Consider the following 23,917-nt stretch of genomic DNA (forward strand, 5'->3'; position numbering starts at 1 on the left):
GGATTTTGAAAAATATTAACCCTAAAGGGGTGAAATAGGTTAGTAGGGGAAATAGGAAAGTTTGTATGGGAAAAAATTTAAATCGGTACCGATTTTTATAAAATTTGAAATTTAGATTTTTAAAAGTATTTAATTAAACACGTGTTTCATCGATTCTAGAACCCTCCCCATAAGGGTGCAAATAAAGGATCGAATGTTTATAAGGAAAAATCTTTAAAACGCCACCGATTATTATAAAATTTTCAAATTTAGACTCTTAAAAACATTTAATTGAACATGTGTTTCATGGTTTTCTAGAATTCACCCCTTAAGGGTACAGATAAGGGGTTGAAAGCTTGTATGGAAAAATCTTTAAATCGCCACCGATTTTTATAAAACTTAAAATTATAATATATTTTTTTATTTTTTCTTAAAAATATTTCACTGAACACATGTTTCGTGGTTTATTAGAATTCACCCCTAAATAAGCAAGCGAAACTGCGCGCGTCCGCTAGTCTAGCTTAATTTTTAGACTAGGTAAGTAGGTAAATATTTCATGAACTTACGTAAAAAAATATTTGGTAAAATTCCATGTGTCCAGCAAAATTAAAGTAACTTTTTATAATGCTGTTCTGTTCTGTTCTTTCTATTATGGCGTTCTGAGCGTGCCAGTTGAGCACAAAATCACTTCCCCAATGTCACGTGGAATGGAGAACTCACGAAAGAGGTTGTACGGTAAAAAAATAAATAATATTACACAACAGAATTTATAATGCTTGCAAACATTACTAAATGTCAATGTCATTAGATCAGCTGTCAACAGTATAATATTAAGTTGACTTCTCTGAAATTTAAAGTCTTTCTCTTTTTATTTAGTATTGCATTTGATTGAGTATTGGTAGCTAAATACATTTAGTAGAATTTTCAATTAAATAATTAGTAAAAATAATCTAGAGACGATTTTGTAAGAATTGAATGGGCAAAAATTTTATGAAGATGAATTAAACATAGTAGGTTATTAAATATAATATTTGCTTTCCAATTAGATAAATCGTCGTTTGATAAGAACTTATCATGTTTTATATATGGGACGCAGTTGTAAATAGAAATGAAGTGCAGTCATATTAAATGTATTTTATGTAGTTAGAGGTAAGTTTAGATATTACTGTTGTTACTTGTTACTTGAATATTTTATACAAAAGAAATGACACAGCAATCAGTTTTCAAATTTTCGAAGATTATAAATAAGTTATTCATTGTGAATTAAAAGAGAACTATAAATATGTTTTAAATGAACCATTTTATGAAATAGAAATCTTTAAAAAATTGTTTCCTACATAGATAAATCACCAGCCAGCATAAAATTTTTTAATTAATCATCATTATAAGTCTTCAGCCTCAACTAATAAAATATGTTCTTTATTATATGGCACTTGGTATGATTTGGCACATTTTTAAAAAATATCTATAGAAACATTAATCAGTGATTTCATTACTTTCCATTCATAATCTTTAGGCTTAAGCTTTTACAATTAACACTATCAGTTATTACCTCATACTTACTTACTACACAATAGTGTTTCAAGTTTCAATAATTTTTTTATTGGGATTATAATAATTTTATTTTTATAATGATTTTATTTTATTAAAATAATATGTTTTATTACAACATATGAAAGTGTTCAAATATAATTAATTTAGCTTCATACTGTATTTATTACGTACGTATTACGTTTGTGTCAACACCAGAGTGAAGCTTTTCCTTGAGAAGGGATCAAACCCACAACAAGTCCCATTTACAGCGCAATTTTGTGCCACAACAGGCCTCACATATGAATAGATGTTGTGAAAATAGTTGGACAGATGGTGTGTAACAAGTATTTGTTTCTAAAAAAAGTTGGTCATATAATGAACAAATACTATATACTATTTTTGTTTTTCAATTTCCAGTTTTATTAAAAGTAAAATATTAATTAATTTTCCCTTCCTTATAATTTTAGTCATCATCAGATACTCCATGCTGTCTAGAAGGTAGTTTGAAGAAATGTTTTAATACTATTCAAGTATTATTTTGTTGGTTCATTAAAACTAAAATGCAGATTGCAGCATTGAGTATAGCCGTCTATGTTATTGCAATGTATTTTAAATTTGCCTCTTGAGAAATTTTAAGTAGGTATATACCATAAAACAATATTAAACAATATTTATGGCTAGTTAATAGCTTAAGTTGATCACAAAACAACTTAAACATAAAATGTTAGTTAATCTATTATATCTAGGATGGATTAGAAAGCAGTTGAGTCTCTTCTACCTGTTCAGTGTATGGTCAATCTGCCTGAGTTTTTAAATAGTGAAAAAAATATTTTAAGTCATGCACGAATACAGCTGATAAATCTTATATCTTATCAGTTATCACTATTAGTGAAAAGTTCAAATTTTTATTAAAAATATTGTATTGACAATAAAAAAACTCCAACCGTCGCTAAATGACAAAATGGCGGGAAGTAAGTAGTTCAATAAACTTTACGCGTAAATTTTTACACGCGTCACATAAAAATTTACTCGTGAATTTCATAAACTTTTGATTTTCGTAAAAACTTACAAGACTTTTATGTATATAATTTTATATAATAGACTCTATTGCGCTTTCCTATAATAATCATTGAATTAAGATTGACTATAAACTATGATTTATTTTAATTATTATTCGCTCCGGTAGGACGAAGAGGCGCGGCGTTAAGTTGACCATACAATACGAAATATCTCGAAAGCTGACTGAAAATGGAGATCGGAGTTCTGTCAGCATACCGCTAGCTAAAGATATGTGGGATACAGTGCAGTGAAAAAAACAAATTCTAATCTCACACGAGACACTGCAACTAAAACATAATTATGACACACCATTTCGGAACTACATAGTATTTTGATAACAATACAAACGTCAAATCGTACGCGTCCATTGTTCTTTATATGTTTATTTAATTATTCTGCCGCACTATTATTTACATGTGAAGTCAGTGTAACATTTATAATATTTATTGCCATATCGAAATTCCACGTCGAGGGGGCTCGTGTGGCCGTTGCACAAATACTATGATAAGATTAATGCTGTATATCTATAAGATTAAACGTAGCGTGTGAAAGAAATCGCTATTTATATTGTAAATCAAAATAGAGTATAGCGTCTTTATCTTTAAGCAACTGCTGTAGATTCGAATCCATATCGGGGTAATGTTCGTCTTAGACACACGTTTTCGTAGTTGTTGTGATTATTCAGTTATCGCCGAATTATTGTCATTTAGAGTTTAACAATTGTAAACAAAACAAAGTAGGTAAATAATATTTAAAAAACTGAGATTTTAACATTTTGCAATGTTTAATTGTATTTTTTTTGTAAGTAGGTAAAAATAAAAATTCAAGATGCATATGTGGATGTGGTTCGGCTACGACTTGGGGGAGTTCCTCTTTTCTGGACTCACGATTAACACGCGCTGGTCGTTCGCCCTAACGTGGATAGTGCTGTTCGTAGTGGCTGTGCTATTTGAAGGCTCAAAGGTAAGTCAATAATTTAATATATTTATTTATTTGCTTTATTATTCTTACGAATCATCGATCGAGCAATTATTATTTTAAAATTATCTTTATTTGTTCGCTCTGGGAAAACCATTCGACACAGAATATCTCTAACTTTAATAAGTGGATAGAGCTGTGTCCTCGGTTTTTGTATATTAAACTTTTGTAAAGAATTGTATGTTTTTAATTGAAAAATCCCAAATATTGAAATTTTATTACAAATTTTCCTAAAAAATGGTAATAGCATAAAACGACACCATCGTGGTATGATTCATATTGTATAATTGAATGGAGTAATTGGATTTAGTAGACAAGAATCTCCTCGTTAATATAATGATGCAATGATCGTTCTAGAACACGTGATGATTTTTTGTCACTGTTCCAAGATTCTCAAATTTTGGCCACTCATGTATTATATTATATGCTTCCTATATATTATATAATTTATGTAAATTCTCGATAACAACACAGACATATGTGTAATCCTTTCTTTCATGTCATTTATTTAAATTGTTTTTCTGTAAGTTTGTTCGGTAGTAAACAATATAGCTATGTTATTAGATACATGTTGTATTTAACTAAATATATGTTAATAATGAAATATTTACATTGATAGCTAAATGAGTACTCAATAGTTGTAGACAACGCTATTTCTTATCTACATTTACAGACATATGTTTTGTTTGGAAAAGTTTTACATCTAGGTTTATATAGGACAAATAATCTTAGACGACGACAAGTATAGCTTATAGGCCTAAACTATACTGAGACGTAAAATGCAAAATTCTTTTTTTGCCGTTCCCGTAGGAATCATGAGAAATCTTGTTAGATCTTTCTAACCACTTCCCAACCGGCCTACACTCCAAATTTCAACTCTCTAAGTCCAATAGACCAGTAGAGTCTCTGCATCCTGTGTCAGTCACTCGGTAAAGCAAGAGTTATATATGTTTGTAAAAAGTACGAGTATGTTCATGAAATTCCTGAGTGGCAATTGCGGATGTAGAAGATATAGAAGACATATAGAAGACGCTGAGTGCCGTCACTGAATGCCACCAGAATTTGGCGGAAACTTGGAAACAGAGTGTCTTAACACCAGTTTCCCTCTGCTTACCTTTCTGTGTTCGGGACACAGCGTGAAGTTGATTTAATTTAATTTTAGGTGTCATACGGATTTTAAGGAATTCTAATTCCAATAAAATTTTCCTCCAAATTCTGTTCTTATTAATAAACTAATTTTGTATTTACTCTAAATAAATATACGACAATATTATACATTTTATTGAATATAAGTACTTACACGTTATATAGGTAAGTATATAATATATATGTACTTACGAAATATTACATCTCATCAGTAGACCTAGTTTCGTAACAAATATCTCATAGAACTTAGATAAATATCATAGAACTGTGTAGTTTCTCCTAGTTTATTGCTTTGTTATCGTATATTATAGACAGAATTTGCGTTGCAGTTAAACGTCGACGTCGTCGTCTTATAAAACTAAAAAATTTGAACATTAGAAAAAAATTAGAAAATTGTACAGTACTATAGACTTTGATTAATTCATTCTTCACTTCCGTTAACGTATTTAATTAATATTTCAAGTAGGTCACTCTTTCACAATTTTTTCATTTTTCTTAGTTAGAATGTCGTCTGCTACGTCTAGCTGGTGTATTTTTTTTATTTTGTTGATCGACCAATTCTATTATAAATTTAGTCGCTTAATTTTTTATATCCATCCTCTTTAAATGCTTAGTTGTTCATATGGAATGTTCAATAATAGTTTTAGGTAGCGCACAAATGTTTTAAAATAAAAAAATATGTGGTTTTCCCCTAAGTCAAGGTTATGAACCAAATACGATACGAAAGGCCCTACCTACATACTCGTAGGTGTATTAATAAAATCGCCACTTGTATTTTTATCGAGGGAAAGTAAGTCACCGTCACAAACTTGTTCCACGACTGCACGGATGAGTTAGTTGGCTGTCATTTGTTTTATTGAGTGCTTAGTTTGAGTTATTTATCTTTACACACGAATTGAATTACTTTATAAGCATGTTGGTAGGTAAATTCCGAATTTTGCGAATACTGATAAGAAAGTGATATCACAACTCATAGTGGGTTCCCAATAGGGTTCCCAAATGATGAAGCCTCATTCATAGTCTGCAATAACTTTATGATGTATTTCAAATGGTTATTTACTTACTTTATTTTATAATTTTACGTCTATAAACTAATAGAAATTTGTATTTATTTATATTATTTATTCTTTATTATGTTACAAGGTATATCTGGCTAGGGTGCAGAGGGAGGCACACAAGAAATTACACCCATATCGTTCAGATGAAAGACGAAATCTTCTTTGTGATAGGTAAGTTGCTTATAGTTTTATTAAACATTTAAATTGCAATATTTAATTGAAATAATTGTGATACAGTGGTACAATGTTTGGCCGTTTACGAAATACTTGTAGATTTGATCCACAATTGGGGGAATGATTTTATTTATAAAATTAATTATATTTTCTTAATCTACTAAGATTTTGTATCTGTGCAATATGACGTAGATCTTTGAAACTTTTTAGTTTTACATAAAAAGTACTAATTTTATCGAGCTGGTAGTATAACTTATTTTAACAAATTCAGACACTTTAAAAAATGATTTATGATATTTTGTATTATTGAAAAAAAAACATTCTTTTTTACCAAATAATATGATCGTTCCTCGTAATAATCTAATGTTATCAACAAAAAAGTGCAAGAACCGTAACCGACGTGGTGTGATAACGGCCTAACTGTCTTGAATGTTTAGATTGAACTTTGATTCCAAGAGGCTGTCATGGCGTTGTGAGACAGGGTCTTTACTGTAAGCTCGATGTTTGTGGGTTCAATTCTCACTTGAGTTTTTATATTGAAATTATTTGCAAAGCGTAGCGAAGAATTCCGCCAACATCAAAAATTTTTTGAAATAACCTGTTCAGTTTAATGAGATTTGTGAAAGAGCACGTTCGGAACGCCATAAACTAAAAACTGAACTGAGATATATGAAAAATCACGTTTTCAGGAAATCCTAATGGACATTTATTGTTTTCTATTCTTATGTATAGATCTTGAAAATTTTGCCATTTTGTGGAAATGGTAATCCTAATTTAAGGGGCAAAGCCGCGAGTGGGTCGCTATTAAATCATATTGCTGCACACGGTCGAAGCTATTCTAGATTATATATCAAACTATTTATTATCAAACGATTATATATTATTTAGTATTATTTTGATATTTTCCTTATTTAAGATACATAATATAAATACCTACGTTGAGTTACCTAGTTGGTTCGTGCTATAGCAAGTATGTATATGTTTACAACAATTATTTGTAGTCCAATGATTTATGATACAGTCATGAGTTTAAGATAAATATTTTATTATCTATCGCAAAATCCACTTGTCAAGGCCACACATTCACTTTGACTGACTTTTACAATAAAATTGAATATATGTAATTATTTGAGGAAATAATTTATGCATAATACATATATGTAGACAGACTGTAGGGTTGCTGATTGAGGGTTTAAACCCACTCGGAGGAATGTCCTTTACATTTCTCCTCGCCCTGGTAACAAATGGATAAAGAAGAAAGAAAAACAGAATATCCTAACACTAAATTCTCTCTCCCTAGCCTGATATTAATGTATATTTATGAGACTATTTAGAGGGGACAACAATATGTACAATAATTAAAATATACATCTTCGGGATGGAATTCAATTTCTTAATGTACAGGCGATAGTTGCAAGTTTGGTTTCAAATTTCCATTTATGTTGATATTGGAAAACATTTTAATTTATCAGTCTTGTCCTCCCTGCTGACCTTATATGGTGCGGGAAGTAGATAATTATCAAAATATTTATATTAGAATTCGATATATTTTTTTTAAAATTATATTTTCCATTAAGTTATTGCTTTTTATAATTCATTAATTCAGCTTTAGGGAAAATAAATTTAATAATAAGTTAATATGGAAGTATGTATGAACTGTGAAGAAATTCAATATATTTTTTTCGGACAGGACTGAACCAACATCCATTGCGTACACAGTCTATGACAGTCCTACAACGCCACGATGACCTTAAGTTATAAATTTATGAAAGTAATAGTTACGAGTTTCCCTTTTAGCAAGCGTGGCAACGAACGAACGGTTTTTATATCCTAGGCATCGTGTTTTTTTCTTATAATTACATTTTAAATATTAATGTCCGATTTACAAATAGTAAAACTGCATAGAAATAGAAAATTGGCTTAATTTTTATATGTTTTTTATCTATATCTATAACCTGTTTACATTCAAATATACCATTTATAATATAGCTTTTAGTAATAATTTTAAATACCTATGAATTATAAAATGTTATACATGCAATTTTATATTTATTGATATTATAGAAACTATTATATCGAAATTATTAAGAACATAACGGACGGACATAAATAAATTTAAATTTATGTATATAAAGTAGGTATACTTTCTTTTAATGTTATTTAAAAAAAAGCACAAATTTCAAATTGTTAAAAGTTACCTAAATAACTTCCGGCCCGTTGTAACGTGCGACTGGAAACGCGACTGGTTATGGGTTCAATTACCACTCAAGGAAAAGAACTATTATTATTTTCATTTCCTCCCTCTGGTAAAGCTCAAACAAAGTGCGGCGTTAGGTTCCGCCACTTATATGTCAATGCCAATGTCTCCAGAATTCGGCAGGAAGTGAGAAACGGAATTGCCTTAATTGAAACGTAGTGTCTCAACACTAGGTTCCTAGGTCTACCCTGCTATGTGCAGCGTCTGACTGTATACACAACGATGCGACGTTTGTGGGTTCGATGCCTAATTTATTTTCGGTTCCTTATTTTGATGGACAAAGGGAGGAGTTGAGTTCCACTACTCATCACGCAATGTTTCGGCGCGTGGGGAATGGGGGGAACGGAGTGTCTTAATAATATGCAGGGCAAATCGTGAAGCTGTTGTTTTCCATCCAGATGGTTAATATTCAATTTTGTATGAAATTTGTATGAAAAATAATTGAATATATATAAATATATACCTATATTATACGGAAGATAAGAAGATAAAGCTATGTTTTTCCACTAGTTTCATTACAAAATAGTAAAACAATTCAACTGTTACTAAGTGTTGTTAAGTAGCTATAACGACCTTTAAATTTTATGACAATCTAAATTCTTAGCCATATGAGGCCTTGCAATAGTGAGCGGGCTCGCTGGACTATGTAGGTTAATTAATCTTAACCTGCATAATATGCGGGCCGCAATGTGTCGTATCCGTCATATTTTATATATTTTTTGTTATAAAATAATCAATTCAGTATTACCTTTTTACTTTATTGAGTAATTTTGTGTATAAAAATATATTTTTTAACATTGATTAATTTGTTTGTGTTTTATTATATTGATTGGTTGGTTGACTTGAGAAAAAAAAGGTTTTAGTCACATATTTATTATCTGTATATTTTTTTAATTTCACGTATTATCCTGGGTACAGTTTGAAAACAGAAAAAAGGTGAAATTTGGATTTTTTTCCGAATTCATAGTTCTTAGAATCTTTATGCTCTGCATTTGAAATTACTTGAGTATCATTGACATTGGTTTCTCGAACGTCAACTATAGGTCAACGATAATTAATTTCTCATTCACACCAGCCTGGAACTGTGGACCTGGTGTTAAAACACTTCGTTAACATTAAGAGACTTCCGTTCCTCACTTTCCACCGAATACTGTCGGCATCAACGCCGCGCCTTGTCTCGTTACCAGAGCGAGGAATTGGAAATATTTAACACTTCATTTTCTCGAGTGGAAATCAAACCCACAACCATCATGCCATTCGATTAAGCGGACTATTCGCATCCGGATAAGCGGAAGCGGAAAAGATAATTGTACATAGTAATAGTACCTACAAAATTGTTTAGACTGTTTATTAAAAATATTCTTTTAAGAAGAGTAATGTTTTTATACACATACATTACCGATTAACAGTTTTTTAATCTTGTATCTTTCACTCAACCCACACTCTTTAACACCTGCGGGCATCTATCATAACTGTAGGCCAGATAATTGTATTTTTTACTGTATTCATATAGTTTATCAATAAAAGTTTTCAATGTGTTAAAATACTTTTATTTTAAGGGAGCAAGGCAACCCTATGGAGCCGACGACGAGCCGTAACACTAGTTCAGGACAAGTCAGCCGATGGGCTTCGTTTCGTATCAGGTATGTAATTTTTTATTTAAATTAAGTAAAATAAATTAAAATTAATAAATAGAAAAAAATGAATTGAAATATTCATTTCAAAATAAGCAAAGATCACGCAAATAAAATTTAAAATATGATAATTGTACAATTTTATAAAAAAACTAGCGGACGCGCGCAGTTTCGCCTGCTTATTTGGACCCTTAGTGGTGAATTCTAATGAACCATGAAATATGTGTTTCATTGAAATATTTTTAAAAGTCTGACTTTAAATTTTTATAAGAATCGGTGGCGATTTAATTTTTTTTCCTAATAAACTTTCAACCCCTATTTAATCCCTTTAGGGTTAGCATTTTTGAAAATCCCTTCTTAGTGGATGTCTAGATTGCGAAAATAAACATCTGTCCAAATTTCACGTTTCTACGCACAGCAGTTACAGCTGTATAAATATGGTAGTAGTGGAATCGATTCTTACTCGAAAAATGTGTAATTTTAATTTTCCCCGATAAGATAAAGCTACGCCTGCCGCTACGCTATGTCCAGCTTTCTCTCGGGTGGAAAGTGGGAAAACGAATTGTAATATTATATATAGAATTTTGTGGGTTCTATTATGTTAATAAAGGTTCCCAATAACATTTTTTTTAAATATCTTCCAAGTACAGACACCGACCCTCTTACGATTTTATTATAATTATAGATTTTTGTAGTTTAGCTCGTTTACTTACATTATACACTGACTATAACGCAGGTCGCGTTACTGGGTCTAATTGTATTTTCAAGCTATTCTAAAACAAAAATATATATATGTATAGATATAATAAAAGTTCAATTATTTATTCCAGGACATTAGTAAACACGCACCAGACGTTTGTTTTCATGGTGCACAATATAGTGGGCTACTTGCTGATGCTGGCCGTCATGGTGTACAATGTCCAACTGATGTTGGCTGTGGTGCTTGGCATGATGTTGGGTAAGTGCACCCACTGTTACTGTAGGTACGGTTGACGAGTCTTGGCCTCACTGAAGTCCCTGAAAGAGCCTTACTTCAAGACGGTCACTACACATCTGTCTGGCTGTGCTTTATTTAGCATTATATTTCACATAATTATAATTTTGGGTACTAAATATATATAATTATATGTATTGTTTTTTTGTAGTATAATATTATTGGCTAAAAATTATAGATATGTAAGTACAAGGAATGACAGGTTAAATATTAAATACTAGAATATTTAACCTGTCATTCCTCACGATTACATATTTTTTGCACTTCCAAAATTAACTAAGATTTTTAGCATGTTTAGTTAAATAGTAGCACTAAAATGCTTTTTCATTATTATTTTATAATTGTAGCTTATACATACTTTTTTATATTTTAGGTTATTTCCTATTTGGAACAAAGTTAACTCGTCTCCAGATGCAGTGTTTTGGCACTAAACGTGTGGTTATATGTACGCCGGAGTGCGACGATACAGGTGAGAGATGTCCTTTCGAATAGTCCAACTTGTCTTCTTAATGCTTTGATGGTGTGTTGAGTTTCGTTTGCTTGTTATATAGTATATTTAATAAGGGTTTATTAGGATATTTGAATATGTGGCTACCTACCTAAGAGAAGTTTCAAGACTTAAGTAAGATTCTTGCGTACCAATAAATATAATATAAGTTGGTAATTTGGCATAATAGATACGTTTGTAATATGTATAAAATAACATATTTAATAACTAGCGTGATATAAGGTTAACAAAAATATTTTTTTCATAAACTTTTGAATGCATCACTTCCTCGCTACGTAATACCAGCTTATATCATAAATTTAATTCATATGAAATCGTATTCGGCGACTCCTTTGTATAAACATAGACATAGGTACCTACATAAAAAATACTGTATTCATTATACAAAAAAAAAAACTATTTAGTTTCAATAGAAACGTCTATCCATATTTGCAATATTGTAGCCCTCTACAAAAAAATCCACTGCGTTAGTAAAAGCTGCGTTTTACCAAATAAAGTCATTATATTCCCCTGAATATAATGACTTTATTTGGGTTCCCTTTGTATCCATCACATAGCAAGGTAAGTCGAGCGAATCTGGGAACCTAGTGCTAAAACACTTCTTTCCTATCAAAGTTTCCTCTAATATGAATACTTGACTTGCTTATGAACTATTTAATTCAAATATAATCATATAATTCCCCGGGTGGTCCCCCGTCCTCGTCCCGCGTACTAGACCGCTGCAATACGGAGAAATGCAGCTGGGAAGTGTGCGAGGGCAAGCTGTGTAAACAGCTCGACGCGCTCGAGCTGCAGCAGGCGGACACCGCGCTCGCGGACACCTACACCAAGTACTAGGTTGTTTTGCCAGTGATAAAAGTTGTTTTGATTTGTCAGTGTTTTTTTGTTTTAAGATGCTAGTTATGTAGGTGTTGCCAGTTGTAAATATTTTAGATAATTAGGGAATTTTTGTTATTTTGCTATATATTGTTTATGTATTTTTTTTAGTGCAATAAAGAATATTATATTATATATATATATATATTTTGCTCTATGGTTTATTAAATGTTATATTATTTTTTATGAATATTGTAGTATAGTTTAATTAAAAGCTGGCAGCATTGATGTTGTGCTGTTAATAATATATTTTTAGGTGTTACACTGCATTATTTTTTGATGTATGTAATTGAACTTTTAATCAGTTATAGTGATTTGGATAATAAATTTAATTTGTAAGAATTTCAGGTTTTAAGTTAATGTAATCATATTATATTTTATTTGCCGCCTATTGCATCTTTTTTTGCCATTATTAACGTATTTATAATTGTAACTTTTTTTAGAAGTTTATTTAAAATACACATTTAATATTGTATGTTATAATATACTTTTACGATATTTAAATATATGCCTAAATAAATAATAAGCGTTAAAAATCTGATCTTTTCAGCTGAAACCACAACGCCGCCGCTGCTAGGATCGCCAGGCAGCTCCGAGTCCGACATTTACGTATGCCAAACACGCAATTGCATCCAGCCCTCACACTACTTCCGCGCAAGCACCTCACAAGATGGCGGCGCCAACGCCACGTGCTTCTACGGCGCCAAACAATGCCCGTCCAAAGTCGCAAAAGCGAAAAAAACTAAACACTGCCAACATTCAGAAAATGAAAAAGAAGACAGTCCCAGTGTGGAAGACACGCAGCTTTTACAAAAACATTCTTGTTGCGCTAAAGCTGACACAGAAAAATGCTGTAAATCTAGTCAAAGTGAAAGTAGCGAAGTAATGGTCCACGAACCGGATAAAAGTTCGGAAAATAGTTCGCAGGAAAGAGAGAACAGTCCGCAGATAACGTGCTGTCACGCCAAAGCCACGCCCAGTGACAGTCAAGAGCAAATAGCGACGTGACCGTAAAATCGATATTATTTATTATCGAATTTTATTTTTCAATATTATATATTTGTTAATTTTATATGTGTTAACGTGTGTCGAATTTAGTTACGAATAATTAGAATTTTATTTATTATGATTTATGAGGTTAATATTTGTATAGATAGGGACTGTGATAAATTTGTTCGCATAGGTACTGTGGGTAAGATAATGTTATAAATAAAATATGTTTTATTTTTAGTTGACTGCTGTTAGACCAGAAGAATATTGTTTTTTTAACAGTATATTGTAAATACGTAGAATATACCTTTTTAATTTTGAATGTTTTAACTCAATTGTGCATAATTACCAAATAATTATTAAATGATTAAATCAGTAAATATTTTACCTGCATATCGTGTACGAAAACTTTTGAAGTCAAAATTGGCGGGAAGTTTAAAGAATTGTCAAGAGCTTAGTAAAATCATTGTGACTGATATATGATGGATATTTAACAGTTTTTTTAGCATATAAGTTATATTTTCGATGCGTAAATAAATAAAAGTAGTGCTCAAAAAATTTTATAAGGTAAACAATAAAAGCAATAATTTATGTATTTGTCGCCGTGTTTTATACTAATTATTTTTTTTACAAAAACATAGAATATTCAAAAATGACTAATTTGAATTATTATTATTATTTTTTGTTATCTATATATATAAAAGGACTTGTCCTCACTGACTGAGGTAAGACGCACGCAAAACCGCTGATGGTAGAAACGTGAAATTTGGACAGAGGTTTACTTTCGTAATCTGGACATCCACTAAGAAGGGATTTTGAAAAATTTTTACTCTAAAGGGGTGAAATAGGGGTTGAAAGTTTGTATGAAAAAAAATTTAAATATACACCGATTTTTATAAAATTGTAAATTCAGACTTTTAAAAATATTTAATTGAACACCTGTTTCACGGTTTTTTAGAATTTATCCCCCAAGGGTGCCAATAAGGGGTTGAAAGTTTGTATAGATTTTTTTTAAATCAACACCAATTTTTATAAAATTTAAAATTTAAACTCTTAAAAGTATTGAACACATGTTTCATGATTTTCTAGAATTCACCCCCTAAGGGTGCAAAAAAGGAATGGAAAGTTTGTATGGAAAAATCTTTAAATCGCCACCGATTCTTATAAAATTTGAAATTTAGACTCTTAAAAATATTTAATTGAAAACATGTTTCGTGGTTTATTAGAATTCACCCCTAATTAAGTAAGCGAAGCTGCGCGCGTCCGCTAGTATATGTATACCTATACATTCTATCAAAAATTGTTACATAATGTACAAATATTTTAATAAGAAACGATGGGATCCCATATTTATATAGTTTTATATATTTACACTAATTTTCAAGATTATTCGAAGTAATATATAAATGAATAATACTCAAAAGAATGTTTTTTGTAAACTCATTATGACCAGTGCAGTGCTCTAATGGCATATCATATTGAAAACACTTTTCCTTTAATTTTTTGTTGCATTATATAAAATTTTATTTTATTAAATATTTTGTGAGTTCTCTTTAATATGTTTTTCAGTTTTATTACCATTTAAAATCAAATTACAAATTGTTAGCTTTATTATGAACAAACTACATTTAATATATTTTAGTGCCAAATTTATTTATATTACTAGTTATTTCATTGTAATAAACATATTATTTTATGTTAGCTATAATATATCTTTAAAGGATGTTATAATAAAAACGGAAAGTTGACGGGTGAAATAAAGAAATACATTATGTAAACATTTTTCATTATTTTAATCAATAATAGAACATTTAAATGAATAATAAAATAATATCTTAACCTAAGTTTAAGCCTAAGTTTATGTTGAAAATAATCACAATGCGGCGGGCGCGGACCACTATTTACTATTGACATATTTGAGATTCATTCACTAAATACATTTAAAAGAATTATTATAACACGGAGATTGATTAAAATCTGTTATTTATATGTATACAGGTCTTTAAAAAATAACAATATAAAACAAACATTTAAAATTATTTACATAGAAATTAAACGACATTCCATATAAAATAAGATACATCGCCTCTCTAATTTCCCTCAAATTATCATCGAACCGACAACTACTATCGACTATCGAGAGTATCGAGACACTTGAAGCTTCGCTAATATATCGTCTTACTTTAATAACAATGAGATGCAAAACATAAGGAAAAATAACATCAATTCTTTCCAGTGGTCAAGTGGTTGTGTATTAAAAAAGCTTATAAATAATTTTATATATATGTTACTATTTGTAGGTTTATGTTTGTACGCGTCATGGTAGCGCCGCACCCTGCGAGGCTTCAAAATGTATTAAAAACAAAAAAATAAAGTTAATATGGCGGTTAATTGTTACCAGCGTGGGACTTAACATTAAATTATAACAAATCACTTATTTTATTATTATTAATAATAATAATTCTTAAAAATTACCAGGTGGACAGGCAAAATTGGAATGAAGTAGGGGTTTAATAGACAAGGTTGGAAATGAAGACAAACACCGAGTTGATTGATCGATTTCGCGTGTAAATATCAATATTATCTTATAAAAAAAAACAGAAAATTAGTTTTTTTTATATCTATGTGTTTTGGTTTCTTTTTCTAACAATAAAAATGAGACGAGTGTTTATTACAATTATTGATTATTAATTATAATTTTCATAATGTTGTATGTATATTTTTATTCAAACAGAATATTGAAATTTTGTGTAATCAACCAACTCTAAAATATTTATATGAGAGAGATACAATTCCATTACTACAGAATCAAATATTAAAAAAACTAATTTAAATACTACACATAGCGTCAAATGCACTTAAATATAATAAAATTCAAGTAATAATTAAATTCTTTAACACACCCATTTACGCGAGCGTTTTGACGCAACATTTTTTTATTTTATATTTTAGACTGAAAATGGAATCTTAGCAAAAAAATTAAATTGTACAGATTTCAAGATATATACAAATGGGGTATAGAAGGGAGCCTACTAAAACGATTGCACATTCCAAGTCATCTTTAATGAAACTTACCTAAATAACTTAAATAAATAAATCACAATGGTCTTGTATGACCGACGCAAAGTATACAATACATGTAATAAAAAAAATAATAACGATTTCCAAACTAACGGAGTGATCAAAACACGAATTAGTGTATAATCGATTAGTTTAATATAATGTAAAGGTAGTTTACCTTTACATTCCTTGAAATTAATTGGAAGTTCAAATACTACAACTTTAAATTATGAATCCGAGATTTCTATAACTATTTCTAAATTGATCAATATTATATTAGAAAACAGTAAAAAATATAACAAATTATGTATCTACATAATCGAAACCGAGACTAGCAACAAGAAATCATTCCTCTAATTGACAATTACGAAGCAAAACATTTTATCTTGTGAGATATAAGCATGTACTATTTATGAACATATATATAACAAGTAGTATTTTAAGCAGGGGAGGTTTTTAATGTGTATGTAGTAACATCGCCCAATGTGGTATAATAACGCACTGCACTGATCACTGGGCACAACGACCGTTGCGCAAACGCTAGCGGAAACACCGGCCGCCATCACAGACACTTGTATCGGTACAAAAATAAAATTGAAACAATCGCAACATCCCTATATTAATTTATGTATGTATATAAGTACAGTACGGTCGACGAGTCATGGCCGCTCTGAAGTTAGGCTTTCTAAACTTTAACGCATTGTTTACTTCAGAGCGGCCAGGAACCACCGAGCCTACTGTATGTATGTATTAATATAATATTAAGTGCAAAATGTATTCAATAATTACGACTAAATTATTTATATTGTCGGTCAATTTAAGACTGAGTATGGCGCAAATATTACACTCTTTATTTTTACTGTGAATTTGTTTGGTTGAACGAATTCGATTTGAAATATTGCTTTTGTGATAAAAGTCCATTTATCGAGAAAACCACACACCGTACCTGCATAGTGCATACACTACACAACTCGTAATAATTCTCAATGTTTAAACTAAGGTTTAAACGACTGAAGATTGAGATTATGAATTATATTTATTTAATTCGAATATTTTTCCGAATGGATTTCGAAAACTGTCGTGTCCAGTTAAACATGTTTTTATTATATTATCATCAATTTTGCTGTCAAAAACATTCCTACAATTGTATTGAAATTCTTTCTTATTTTATACAATTAATCACTTAATACGACATTAATTACACCCGCACCTTGATACTAGTTAATCTCAACATTACTGAAATTTATATAACCCATTTCATAGGGATGTACCTACACAATAATCAGTTTTAATTTCACAGACTATAATATATTATGACATACAAATTACTCATTAACTTTACTGGATTTTCTTAGAACTGGCTACTATTAGACTGGGGATACTTTTTTTATTAATAAACATGAAATGGAACATAAATCAGAGTTTAATTCAAAAATATATAAATAGGGAAGGATGAATTCTTATTATTATTATTATTAAATAAAAAAGATAACTAACTTTCTGACGTCATAGGTTGCGACAACGCCATGTTAGTGGTCAAACACATATATTCAAGTCAGGTCAAACTGTTAACTAAATAATTATGTAATAAAATCTGAATTACACATACGTCTAATTGATGTCTCATTGTGAAACTTGGCAATTATATTATATTGATTAGATGACAATACAATATTATGATAACATTGAGTTGGTCTGATGAATGTAGATATAGATATTAAACTATCAAGTTTGTGCTTATTCCATTGTCTTATTAATGTATTCTGTTGAAAAAGTGTGATTTCAGTTTTTTAAATGATTGAATTTAATTATAAATTAACTATAGTCACATAAATATTTCATGTTTATTAATAAAACAAAAATTCCTTTAGAATATTACAACTTGCGTCTCGTTTTATTCGTTCTTCAGGAATAGGGTTATTTGGTCATTTACTATTAAAAATTTTTTGGCGCCCAAATTAAATGATCAAAACTGATCGATCACATAATTTTGACGTTATCTTACATACGACAAAGTTTAGTGAATATTCAAAATTCGTTTTACCGTGGGAAAATTCCAATATTTCATGAATAAATTATTTATTAAATAGCGTAATCTTTTAAAAATCGATCCTCTTTGGTATCGATTTTTAAAATATAAATAATATCAAATTCTTCCCACAGTAACACTATACTATAATTATAAAACACAATAATTAATTGTGGAATACATACATCTTGTAACGGTTGATAAATCTGGCAATCAATCAATTAAATAAACCATGGAGTAATTTAAAATTTTTCTAATACTCTCTCTCAAGATCTCTAATATTATCGAAGATTGCCAGAAAAAATATTTCTATATATTTACCGTATATTTCAACCACAATAACACTTAGTGTTGCCAAGCTACCCGCATTTGACCATAAATTTTTGACTTTCTTTTTTATTTATTTTTAATGAAGTTAAGAATATATTGCATATAATATATTTTTTAATCTTATACTAATCAAACAAAATAATATAACGTTGTCTTTATGAAAGCCATAATAAAAGACATCATAGCAATATTTCTTGAAAAATTACATAAATTCTTCAATCAAATAAAATTATGACAGGTCCAACTCTTTTTCAATATTTCCCATATATTAAGGGAAAATCCTAATCCTGGCAACACTAATCATGTTATATTCAAGCCATCAGCTCCCAGTATGGCAATAGTCTTTCTCCGGTTGGTAGAGCCATGCTCTGTGGTCTAATGAAGTTCACTTCTATTGTTTTGAATCTTTTCTTTAATTCTGCATCGAAAGTCTGTTGGCAAATAAAGTATTATAGTTATAGTATCGTATTTCAAAAAGTAATTAGGAAAATTGATTGTGAGGCTGTCTTTGGTGCAGGGGCACAAGCGCGCCCTATGGTTCGATTTTCACTCGGGAGGATAAAATGTTTTCATTTTCCTCACTCTGATGCCGAGGCAAAGCGCGGCGTTAATTTTCGCAATATACTATGCATGAATTCAGCCACAAGTGCGCAAAGGAAGTATTATTGGGGAGCGGAGTGTCTCTATGCAGCGTGAAACTAAAAATAAATGCAGAACGTCATAGGATACATGCGTAACGCATGTGCGTTGGATGCTTGCTTTCTCACAATTATAAACATCTCTATGATAATGTATTGATATCTCGTGATGGTTGTTATTTAATTCCTACTTCTAAAAAATATTTATTTCAAATTTGCAGAGCGTTTTAACTATGTTCTCATTGTCTATATCACAAAAAAATAAACAATACCAATGTAAATATATATACCAACATGGCTGCTGATAGTTATGAAGTGACAAGTGTAGTAGAGGACGACTCAACACGAATTATCCTGTCTACACGCAAAAAAAAGAAATCCTATTATAAATACATACACAATCGTCCCCCTCCAGCCAGACGGCGCGCTCCGGGCGCACACGGGCGTCAGCGCTGGCCAGGAGATGTGCGGCCGCCGTGCTGACTGCGGGCTCCCAGTGCCGCTGCAGCACGCGCACTTCCCACAAGGAGGAGCCTAGGGCGCGGGCGCGTTGGGCACTAGATTCTTCCATGACGTAGGGATCGTTTGACACTGTTAATAAATATTATATTAGAATAATTATTTTAGGATAAATATTTTATAGAGAATTAAAAGAATTACATTTTATTAATCATTCAACTCTGAGTGGAAGGGAGTTCATACTGGTTTAGGTGAATTTAAACAAAACTAGAAAAAAAAAATATTATTATTATAAATTTTTTTAAGCCTACTTATAGCCGGTGTATCTTCACAGCAGATCATACGCTTCAAGGCGGGATGCCGTAACAGTAAATTGGCAACCAGCTGCAATAAACCTTTGGTATCTTCAGGGGAGGCAACGAGCGCGAGCCGAGAGATACGCTTTGCGAACGCCGCCACTAGGCTCTCTGGTAAATGTCTGGAGAGAAAAATGTAATTTAACATTATAAATTATTATTAATATTTTTCATTATTTACATTACATTATTATTATACATTATTTAAAAAAATTTAAATACATATTTTTTTTGATGAATCCTTTTTTATAAATAAATAATAAAAAAAACTATTTTATATTTTACATTATTCAAAATGGAATATAAATTACCCATTTATAAGTGGGAACTGTGCAACTAAAAAATTTACACTTCCCTTACAGTTTGTTTGATAAATTGTAGCCACACTGAAGTTAGTTGTGGCTGCACAGATTTCATTTTAGGATTTTTCTAATAGAAAACATAACTTCAGGGTGGCCAAGACTCGACTCGGACTGTACTGCGCATGTTTAAACTTACGTGGAACTTAGAAATATATCAGCCAGGTGCATTAGTCGTTTCTTATATCTCGTTGCAAACATTTCTGGTTCAAACATGGCATAGAGGCGATCATACATGTCCGGGTAGTCAATGTTGTGATGCCTCACTAGTTCAAGGACACCTTGTAAAGCTAGCATACTGATGGGTCCACCTGTGATATATAATATGGTAAAATAGTAAAAATCAATTTAATGTAGTTCATCACTTAAAAATGTTGTAACAAAGAGTTAAAAAATAGTTCTTTTATAATATATAAACAGTAAACTAACCAGCATCAAGACTATCGCACAGCATATCAGTAGCTAAATGTGGTCTGTTCAGTATTGGCATAAGTCTCTCCACTAGTAGCAGTAAAGCTCTACGATGGGTCCTGGGTTCCTCACATAGTGGCCACTGGCAGGCAAAACCCCAGCATTTGTTGGCATAGCGACGACATATTGAATTGTTGTAGGGAAAGTGTGGTTTACCTGGAATTATACGGATATATAAATTAAGTGTTTATTTTTTTTATTTTTATTCATCTTTACAATAGGTGGTTTGATATATGCTTTTTTTTTAAGCAAATATAGTCACTTGAAATATGAAAATTGGTGAAGAGACTCAATCCACATCAAATCAAATGATCAAACAAAAACCTACATTAGCAGTAAAAAAATGGAAATATAAATTTAAATAAATATTTCATTGCCTTGAGTGGGGAATTGAACCCACAACCAGTTGGGTTACAGTCAAACGTTGTGCCCCTGAACCTTAACTGGCCTCACATAAAATTGAACTTATTAAAACAAATAACAAAATATGTATTTTAATACCATCAGCTGCACACAGCACTTTCATCTCTTTTTCGTCATTGTCCCTTTCTTTGGTTTTAGGCTTGTTCTCAGTAGGTATTTCTGTAGCTAACAGTTTGTCTAGCAGTTCTAGAAAATTCTGCATGTATATAGGTGTAGGTGATCTAAAAAACAATTGTTACAATACATTGAAGTACATAAATGTAATTAAATATTGGTCAATATAAATTTCTAGTCATGCATTGAAGCATATTAAAAAAGACATTTCTGACTAGTCATTGTGCAGGAGTCCAACCATGCAATTTTAAACTCTATAGATTGTGAGTTACATATTAAATATATTCAATTTTTTGCTCTCATAACAAGGCAAAGCATGATATTGAGTTCTGCCACTCAATATGCAATGCTTTCAGCATTCAGTGGAAAGTGATGAACATTAGGTTCCCGTTTTCCCTCTGCCTACGCTAGTATGTGTGGGATATAGGTTGAAGCTAAAAAAATTGAGATATACATCTGTAGCAGAAATAATTACAAATCTCAGAAACTACTGGTTCTACTTGAAATATTATTTTTGTGTTTCATCAGTAGCAAAGCTATGGGTTAAAGGTAGTTCTAACATAATATATGAATTTTTATCTTACTTGCGATAAGTAATCGCCGCAAGCACTTTAAGTCCATGTTGTTGCACATCCCTGTACTCGGTGAACTCTTGGAATCTAGTGATAGGAGCTGTCATTGAAGTTTCAGAGTCAAGAAGTACTGTAAATATATTCTGTAACAAAATGTAATAAGGTTTGTTTTTAGTTTACTTTATAAAATGTCAATAACTTTGTATTAAATACTTCATTTTTTCTTTGCAATTATTCTATCAATAATTTTTAATTTTAACATTTACTAGTTATTATTCTTATATAATATGTTGCTTATTTTTCCTATATAATAATATGTTATTTATAAAAATGAGCAATCAAATACATAAATATGAGATGTAAAAATTGTATCAAATATATTTTTTTAAAATATAATAGGTTAAGATGAGAGAGATGTAATTCACCAAAACATAAATTTTCAATGTATTATAAAACAATTTAATAAATTTTATACTATATTCAAAAACTTTTAATGTTAAACTTAAAATAAAAAACAAAATACACATACCTTCAACCTAACAGAAGGGAAACAATATCCCGAAGTAGTTTCCAGTGGATGTTTTCCTTCAGCCTGCATTAACTTGCAAGCAGTAACCAGGGCTTGGAGACGTGAACTGGTGCGCCCCCTCCTAATACATTCCAAAGCTCTGTTGAGTGCTGCTTCGTAACACTCGCATAGCCACCTTGTGTATTCTGCTTCTGGACTGTGGTCTATGCAAAATGGTTAAGAATATTAAAAAGAGATTTTGTATGAGTATATTTTTAATAAAGATAGAGGTTTAGATTGCCAAAATATTGCAACAGTATGGAATGTTCTTAAAATAATGATTGAATAATTTATATTAAGGAGATTGTGACTAAATCATTAAAACAAATCTTTTCAAGTAAGAAAATGTGCAAATAAAATTATTATTTTTCATATTTACATATTTCTTGTTCCATTTAAATAATATATGTATCTATTTTAAGGAATTATAAAATATCCGAATATCAATTAATAATAAATCCTATTATTTTTAAACAATAAACGGATTTGAAATAAAAAAATATAACTCTTAGCCTGGATGTGAAATCTAGGCAGTTATATAAATTGTGTTTATGTAAAGCTAAATTCCATAATCAATTATACAAGATAAGTCATATGTGGACTACGCTTAATATTATATTTATATTAAAATAAATATAAGAAATACATCACTAAGGCGCAGGAATTCTAAATGTGGGATTCGAAATTACAGCACGTTCATAATTAAAATCAATAATTTAACGACAAGCGTTTACAGCTCGACCTACCTATTGGTTTTAAGGGGACAATGTTTTGGATTAAATCACCCCTCTTTAAAAGCTCTGTAAATATTACTTCTATGGTCAGGAGCAGCGGTGTGTAATTTTCTGTTTCAGCCTGTAATACCATGAATAATGCTTTATTTTACAGACGTAACCTAAGACGCAGTTTTAGTAAACATTTCATTCAAATTAAAGGAGCACCATGCTTACCTCAAACATTTGTAAGATATCGGCAAGATTATTAGCATGTTTTCTTGAGTTTAAAAACTCATTTGCTTTATTGCGTAGCTGCGCCGAAATCATTTTAGACAAATTTTGTTGCGAAGCAGCCATTTTTTGTATTCAAAAGACATTGACCACAGATAAAGAAAAATATTTTAAAAATTTTTGCCATAATGCTTCATTCAGTACTTTAAAGTTTAGCCCTAAAAAATACGTTCAAAATATGTTCTTACTAAATGTTTTTTTTTAATTATACTTCATACTTACACAACAAGGTGAATTCCAAATTTTTCTTATCGTTTGTAAAGATAGTTCAATATTTAACTATTTTACTTTAAAATAAAAAAATAATTTTAAACAATTAATATTCTATAATATAAAAGTATTAGT

The 23,917-nt window shown here is 30.5% G+C and overlaps 2 protein-coding genes and 1 long non-coding RNA gene across 8 annotated transcripts; 2 read left to right on the forward strand and 1 right to left on the reverse strand.

Moving 5' to 3' along the window:
• Window positions 1-793: 793 nt before the first annotated feature.
• Window positions 794-17,721, forward strand: LOC146534883 (uncharacterized). Of its 6 annotated transcripts, XM_085193611.1 has the most exons (8): window positions 794-1,128; window positions 1,980-2,148; window positions 3,381-3,534; window positions 5,839-5,924; window positions 9,744-9,827; window positions 10,649-10,776; window positions 11,186-11,281; window positions 12,747-17,721. In XM_085193611.1, exons 3-8 carry the CDS (start codon window positions 3,400-3,402, stop codon window positions 13,202-13,204), a joined length of 987 nt encoding a protein of 328 aa, XP_085049737.1. In that variant the 5' UTR covers window positions 794-1,128; window positions 1,980-2,148; window positions 3,381-3,399; the 3' UTR covers window positions 13,205-17,721. The 6 variants fall into 6 exon arrangements, with proteins under 6 accessions (XP_085049737.1, XP_085049736.1, XP_085049735.1 ...); XM_085193610.1 differs by lacking the exon at window positions 1,980-2,148 and having other exon boundaries at window positions 3,378-3,534; XM_085193609.1 differs by lacking the exon at window positions 1,980-2,148.
• Window positions 14,956-23,673, reverse strand: LOC146534884 (nucleolar complex protein 4 homolog A). Its single transcript, XM_085193600.1, has 10 exons — window positions 23,516-23,673; window positions 23,312-23,420; window positions 22,527-22,729; window positions 22,010-22,140; window positions 21,390-21,532; window positions 20,847-21,044; window positions 20,557-20,728; window positions 20,014-20,180; window positions 19,641-19,834; window positions 14,956-19,036 (listed from the first exon to the last, which is right to left on the reverse strand). Exons 1-10 carry the CDS (start codon window positions 23,636-23,638, stop codon window positions 18,917-18,919), a joined length of 1,560 nt encoding a protein of 519 aa, XP_085049726.1. The 5' UTR covers window positions 23,639-23,673; the 3' UTR covers window positions 14,956-18,916.
• Window positions 20,085-21,071, forward strand: LOC146534885 (uncharacterized). Its single transcript, XR_014878465.1, has 2 exons — window positions 20,085-20,194; window positions 20,495-21,071. It is a non-coding gene; the product is annotated as an uncharacterized LOC146534885 (long non-coding RNA).
• Window positions 23,674-23,917: the final 244 nt, after the last annotated feature.

This window comes from Heliconius melpomene, chromosome 11 (genome assembly GCF_056956725.1).
Source record: "Heliconius melpomene rosina isolate 202511_hmr_F chromosome 11, ASM5695672v1, whole genome shotgun sequence".
Taxonomy (NCBI): domain Eukaryota; kingdom Metazoa; phylum Arthropoda; class Insecta; order Lepidoptera; family Nymphalidae; genus Heliconius; species Heliconius melpomene.

Bases quoted from the DNA above. Each gene is read 5' to 3' on its own strand.
- LOC146534883 (XM_085193611.1), top strand. From the start codon at position 3,400: ATGCATATGTGGATGTGGTTCGGCTACGACTTGGGGGAGTTCCTCTTT. The intron at 3,535-5,838 runs GTAAGTCAATAA...TTATGTTACAAG, and splicing joins TGCTATTTGAAGGCTCAAAG to GTATATCTGGCTAGGGTGCA. The intron at 9,828-10,648 runs GTATGTAATTTT...TATTTATTCCAG, and splicing joins TGGGCTTCGTTTCGTATCAG to GACATTAGTAAACACGCACC.
- LOC146534884 (XM_085193600.1), bottom strand. From the start codon at position 23,638: ATGGCTGCTTCGCAACAAAATTTGTCTAAAATGATTTCGGCGCAGCTA. The intron at 23,421-23,515 runs GTAAGCATGGTG...ATGGTATTACAG, and splicing joins ATATCTTACAAATGTTTGAG to GCTGAAACAGAAAATTACAC. The intron at 21,045-21,389 runs GTATTAAAATAC...GTATAATTCCAG, and splicing joins AGTGCTGTGTGCAGCTGATG to GTAAACCACACTTTCCCTAC.